We start from the raw sequence: 5,933 nt of genomic DNA on the forward strand, positions 1-5,933 counted from the left end.
CCTCTTCTTGCACCAATAGACTCACAAGGTCTTGGTAGCTTGGTAGTTTATCCCGAATAGCAATGATAGACCCAAATAACAAAATGTTTGTACTTTGAGTCCTCTAAGCAAGGATTGAGCCATGTCTTCATCTCCAACCACATTACCCATCCTAGCTACCTTAACTCATTAATGGTTTGTAATGGTAACTCCGTAATGAGATCGAACTTTGTCTTCAAGTGAAACTCGCTCATCGTGCATTCTTGGCTTGAAACATGCTTTTGAGTATGTCCCATTCATTTATGTGTCTAATCATAGCATGTGACACATTCAAGTCGATAATGCCTAGAGCCAAATTAGCTTGTCTATTCCAATCTTGCCTTGTCAAGCCTTGTGAAGGTAGTACCTCAAGGCCTCAACAATGCCCCATAGATTCTTCACATAAGTATGGTCTTCTCATTTTGAACTTCCATTAGCATAGTTGGTCCGCCGATCTAACTTGTTTGCATTACCCATAAATGGTACCTCATTGTTATGTGCCATACTTGCAAAATCCTCAAGTTACTACCAAATGCACCAACAAGAGGCAACCTTGAAGAGTGAACTCCAATCCACACCCTTTTGTAAGCTTCTTATTTCATAAAAGTCGGCTCTCACCCACCGTCTCTAATAGCGTTGACACCTCTCTCTCTCTCCTCTCTTTTCGGCCCTCCCCCCTCCCCCCACTTTGCATTCTTTGATGACACATGTCAAAAGAGACTTCAATATCATATATTTATATTTATATGGTATACAACACAATCCACACAAGTTTTTTATATAAACACAATCCACACAGAGCTTTACACGCACACAGGAGCAAGATGCCTACCTTGAACATCACCACCAACGTCCCCTTGGATGGCGTGTCCACGTCCGACATTCTCAAGGACGCCAGCAGAGCTGTGGCCAAGACAGTGGGAAAACCAGAACAGGTAACTACAAAGCTAATTTAAAAAAACAAAAAGAAAAAGCAAAGCAATTTTCTCCTCAATATCTGTGTGGGTTCTCTTCAGTCTTTGTGTTGCGAGCCCTGCTATTTTCCGACAAGCGTTTATAACAAATAGCGTTTCTGTTTACAGTTTTTTTTGCAACAGTTAGGGTTTCAATGGCTGCAGTTGTCTGTGACCATATCTAGGGTTTAGTCTGCAGATATGGTTATAGTTTCTTTCTAAGTGATTATCTGTCTGCATCTGGAGACAGTTGTTTTACAACATTTAGAGTGTCTTGATTTTAGGGTTAGTGTTTCCATTCATCTCTTGCCAATCATTAGGGTTTTTTGACTTGTCGATGTACAGCATTCTGCTACTCTTGCACTAGCTAGGGTTCCAAGTTAAGACGATTTGTCTTAGAACTGCAATTACGATGGTTTTGATCACATCCTGTGAGCTAAAATGCAGCCCTTTGAATGCCGTTGGTTGGTTCCATATCATGCACAGTGCAGGTGCCTGTTTACAATTTTCTGAATTCCCAAATGATGTGTACAGTATGTGATGGTGCTCGTTAGAGGGGGTGTGCCCATGTCGTTTGCGGGCAGTGAAGAGCCAGCTGCCTATGGCGAGCTCATTTCCATTGGTGGCCTTGGCCCATCCATCAACAAATCTATCAGTGCAGCCATTGCAGCCATTCTGGAATCAAAGCTGTCGGTGCCCAAATCTCGCTTCTACTTGAAGTTCTCTGATGTCAAGGTGAGGCCAATCATGGTTGAATTTCATGTAAATTGTGTGCATGATGGGATTGATTAATTTCATACATCGTTGTGCGTTGTCCACATATGCAATGTTTTTGTTAGTTATTACATCCTTGGCATGGATTGGCTATGTGGGTCATGCAAGGTGTAACATGGTTTAGCAGTTTGTTGGTGGAGAGTTGGATAATAATTTCATAAAAGTAAGGTTATCATTAGGGCTTAGGGGCTATACAAGTGGCAACATGATTGAGTGTTGAGCTAATAGTGTGTGGATCTAGATCTAGTCTAGCTCTAGAGGCAGATAGTGGGCGGCAAACCATAGACCACCTTGCCCTCTGATGACTATTAGATGCATTCCGAACAACTCTAATTCTCATGTATCTCATGTAATCTAATGCTTCCGTGCTCGGGGATGGTTTGGAGCTATCGTGGGCATGCGACACACCTCACTTATGGTACACAAAAGATAGGCTCGTGGGTTGGCGCAGGTGATGGCGTGGCAAGTCGTGGGCCTGGCTGACAGCAGTAAAACAAACGACCAGCAACATTGGTGCATACATATACATGGGTAGCCAAATCATCATAATCATTTGCTTTCCTCAACGTTGGACTTTGTAGAGCATTTCTCTACAGGTGAAGTGCTAGCCAATAGTGTAAAGTAGGTTATAAGGCTGCAGTTGACATGTCATAGGGTTGTAGTTGACATTTTCACTCAGCCATATCCATTGTACTAGAGATTTAGTTGGGTTACTTCTTTCTTGTACATAATATGGACAATAGTTTAGGACTCTTGCGTGTGCTATTTGAGATTCCACTGCACTTTTCTTCCTATCTTAGAAAACCCTAGTAGCACAGGCATAAGTGTTCTGAACTTGCAAATTTTTTCTTTTCCGGCACTTGTGTGCATTGATTTCTTGGATAGGGTAGAGTCCGTAGGCTCCAAGAGTGGCACAAGTCTGGGTGGTTTGGGAAAAGTAATTATTTGAGTTTTTTCTAGTATTTATGGTGTAGGGTCACGGTTCACCCCCCTTATCCAACCTACCCGTCTTAGGGTGATAGGCTTTCATCCTTCCTCATCATTCTTTATTCTTGGTTTCGGGCGACTTGTTATGGATCCCACAGAGCTTGCAGATTTACTTCAGGGTTTCAAGCAAGCATGGAGACCATGTCTTACCATCTTGATCGGATAGAGCCGGCACCCCGAGTCCCTAGTGTTCTAAATTTGGATTTTATCGAGGCGCGTGCTCTTCAACTACCTAGGCATGTCGATTCCTAGGATGAAGTGGAGGATTTTTCACTCCTTTAGATTTAGGTAACGATATGTGTGACAAGCTTCGCTCCCGGGCCAACAATCATCCTTCTACACTTGGGCGTAGTCAGCACAAGAGAGACACCGGCTGTCTCCTTCATGAAGTCCCTTGCCTCCGGATTCACCAGGATAGTTCCCGTTTGCCTTCACTGGCTTGACATTAGGTTACTACTACCAGGTTGCCGAGTTCTTTCTCCATGCCCATGAGGAACCAACTTAGTTATTGAAGCTTCTCAAGTCTCCTGAATTCAACAAGAAGATGGACAGAGAAGTCGTCACCAACTAGAACCACGAGATGACTGCCACATTGGTGGTAGGAGGTGGTTCCGATGTTTTTAAGCTCCATTTGGTATGTACGGCTTTGACAGGTGTCACCCTCTTGTGGTGGGAAGACCAACTTAGGTACCACACCGTAACTTGCTAGGATGATGGCTGCAAGGCGGTCTTGAAGCAGCTTGTTCCTGAGGACTATTACGGTAAAGCTAAAGTGGCGTTGGGAGCGTTTTGCCTAAAAGCTGGGATCACCTGACACATTTTTGGAAGCTTCTGCACATGCTTTTGAGAACCGTTCAATGGTTGGAGCAAGTTGTACGCTTTGTGGATGGTTTGAAACCATCCTTGCGCACAAATGTTAGTGCACATCAGCCCCGTGATCTTTCGCTTGCTATGACTCTCGAGACATGTGAGTTTCAGGTCTGGAACTCTGCAAAAGGCTCAATAGCAAAAGGGTAGGAGATACCTAAAGATAAAGCTGTTTAGGCCATGGAGGATAGCAACAATTCTAGTGGGGGAGAGTTGTGGACATGACACTCTCAGGAGGAGTTCCGAACCACGCAACTGGCCGGTCAATGTTTCGATTGTGCCTCCACCAAGCACATGGTGAAGGAATCCGCGGACCTTGGAGGAGCAATCTGAGGAGGAGGCTTCTTCAGACGCTAAGGATGAGTGTGAACTAGATGCATGTGTGCAGGTCTCAGATTTTTTCATTTCTCGAGCTGAGTACACTTCATATCATCAGGTCACAGGTACGAATAGAGGAAGTTTTCAGCCAGGTCTCTGAGGGAGAGTTTTCACAGTCATCATTTGCACTAAGTGGAGAATCTTTGGCTTCAATGGAAGACACTCTAATTTTTGGGGTTGTTCAAGAGGACCCTTCTCACTTGCCGTTTGCATTGGGTAAAGTATCTTCTGTGTTTGATGTCATGGAGGCCCCCAAGGAGGACATATGACCCGATTTACTCGGAGGATAGGCTAGTGGGTGTATCTTTAGAGTAGGCAGATTTCTTGGAGAGTGTACCACTTCAGTGTATTAGCAGATGTATTAGTTGGAGTATGTTCCACATGACATGGGTGGTTTAGACATACAGGTGCCGAGCAGTACTGATGGATATAGATTTGGTGGAGCCTTTTTGAGGAGTGTTGTTCTTGGAACTACTCTTCCTTCAGGGATGCATTGGAGCCAGTGCAAGCAGTTCTTGTGCTCCATTTGAGTTGATGCATTAGTGGCTGGAGTTTGGATGGCGGAGTTTTGCCAGGCCATTCTATGCAGTGTTCTTCCTGTGGTTTACTAGAGGATACTCTGTGGAAAACAGACCGACTAGTAGCATTGGTGCATATATATACGTGGGTATCCAAATCGTCATAATCATCTGCTTGCATTAGCATTGGACTTCACAGAGTGTTTCTATGTAGGCGAAGTGCTAGCCAAGAGTGTTCAATAAGTAGGTCACGGGGCTGCAATTGACAGTTTTCACTCAGCCATATCCATTGTACTAGAGATTCGGTTGGATTACTTCTTTCTTGTACATAATTCAGACAATAGTTTAGGACTCTTGTTGTGTGATGGAATCACACTCTACTTGGAATCTCTGAAAAACCCTAGCACATAGGCACAAGTGTTCTAAAGGGCATATGATTATTTTTGCTGAGTCCATCAATTTCTAACCCATGTTACTCTTGCATGATCCATAGAATATCAGCCATATTAGCCATATAGCATAACAATTCCTCGTCTTTATCTTTATTTGTGTGTGTTGGTTTGGTGCTCTGGATGTGCAGAAGTTTGCACAAGGTTGTAAACACATATCATCATTGCTTCTTAAGTAGTCAGAAACATGGGTTTTTGCAGCAGTAATATGCTCTTAGCGGTGCAATAGCTTTTTAAGCCATGCTTTTCATGTCAGACTTTAACAGTACTATTATGCGCTTAGTTGTTTCTTTTCTTTTTTTCCAATTATGCTGGCTTCCATATTCCAAACCTACATTTTGCTAGATTTTAGGTTGAGATTAACTCAAAATTTCAGTAATAATGGTGTATTTACATGGGGATGCATGTTGATCTATTTTCTGATCCTTCCAGGGCTCAGATTTTGGTTGGAATGGATCTACGTTCTAAACAAGCTGGGTTGCATAGACACTGTGTCCGTGGATACAATCCATTCGGAGACTCTCTTTATTGCTTATTGAGGCCGAGCTCTTGGGCAAGGATTCTTTCTTGCCTTTTCATTAGATGGTTAACCAATTTATGTATGTTCATAATTCTTGCAGTGCATATTCTGTAAGATTTTTACATGAAGCTTATTATGTTTCGTTTCAGGGCTGTTTGTGTATGTTTGTGTTAATATTATGCTATGCTCATAGGCTGTTTTTAGTTGGAGTGTGAAGCCTCACAAAACGATGCCACTTGAAAAACCCAGCATTTCTGAAGAAGATAGAAAAATTGGCTCTCATCAGGTGTTTTTTTGTGTGCTTTCTTTTGTCTCACAGAGGGTAGTTTGACGAGATAGGCGGCTTTGCTTAATGTCGTGTGTGTGGAGCAGGAAAGTGATGCATTTTTCTTTGGAATTGTTGATTAGATCTTGTTCTTCAGATGCTCATTATGGCTACAATCTTGCTTGATAGTGTCTTGTATATATA

The 5,933-nt window shown here is 42.9% G+C and overlaps 1 protein-coding gene across 1 annotated transcript; it reads left to right on the forward strand.

Moving 5' to 3' along the window:
• Positions 1-784: 784 nt before the first annotated feature.
• On the forward strand, positions 785-5,667 carry LOC147640965 (uncharacterized). The gene is made up of 3 exons (XM_086816841.1): positions 785-953; positions 1,506-1,706; positions 5,377-5,667. The coding sequence occupies exons 1-3, from the start codon at positions 843-845 to the stop codon at positions 5,410-5,412; spliced, it is 348 nt and encodes a 115-aa protein (XP_086672967.1). The 5' UTR covers positions 785-842; the 3' UTR covers positions 5,413-5,667.
• The last annotated feature ends 266 nt before the right edge of the window (positions 5,668-5,933 follow it).

This window comes from Cibotium barometz, chromosome 2 (assembly GCF_041138505.1).
Source record: "Cibotium barometz isolate CiBa-2024 chromosome 2, ASM4113850v1, whole genome shotgun sequence".
NCBI classification, from domain to species: domain Eukaryota; kingdom Viridiplantae; phylum Streptophyta; class Polypodiopsida; order Cyatheales; family Cibotiaceae; genus Cibotium; species Cibotium barometz.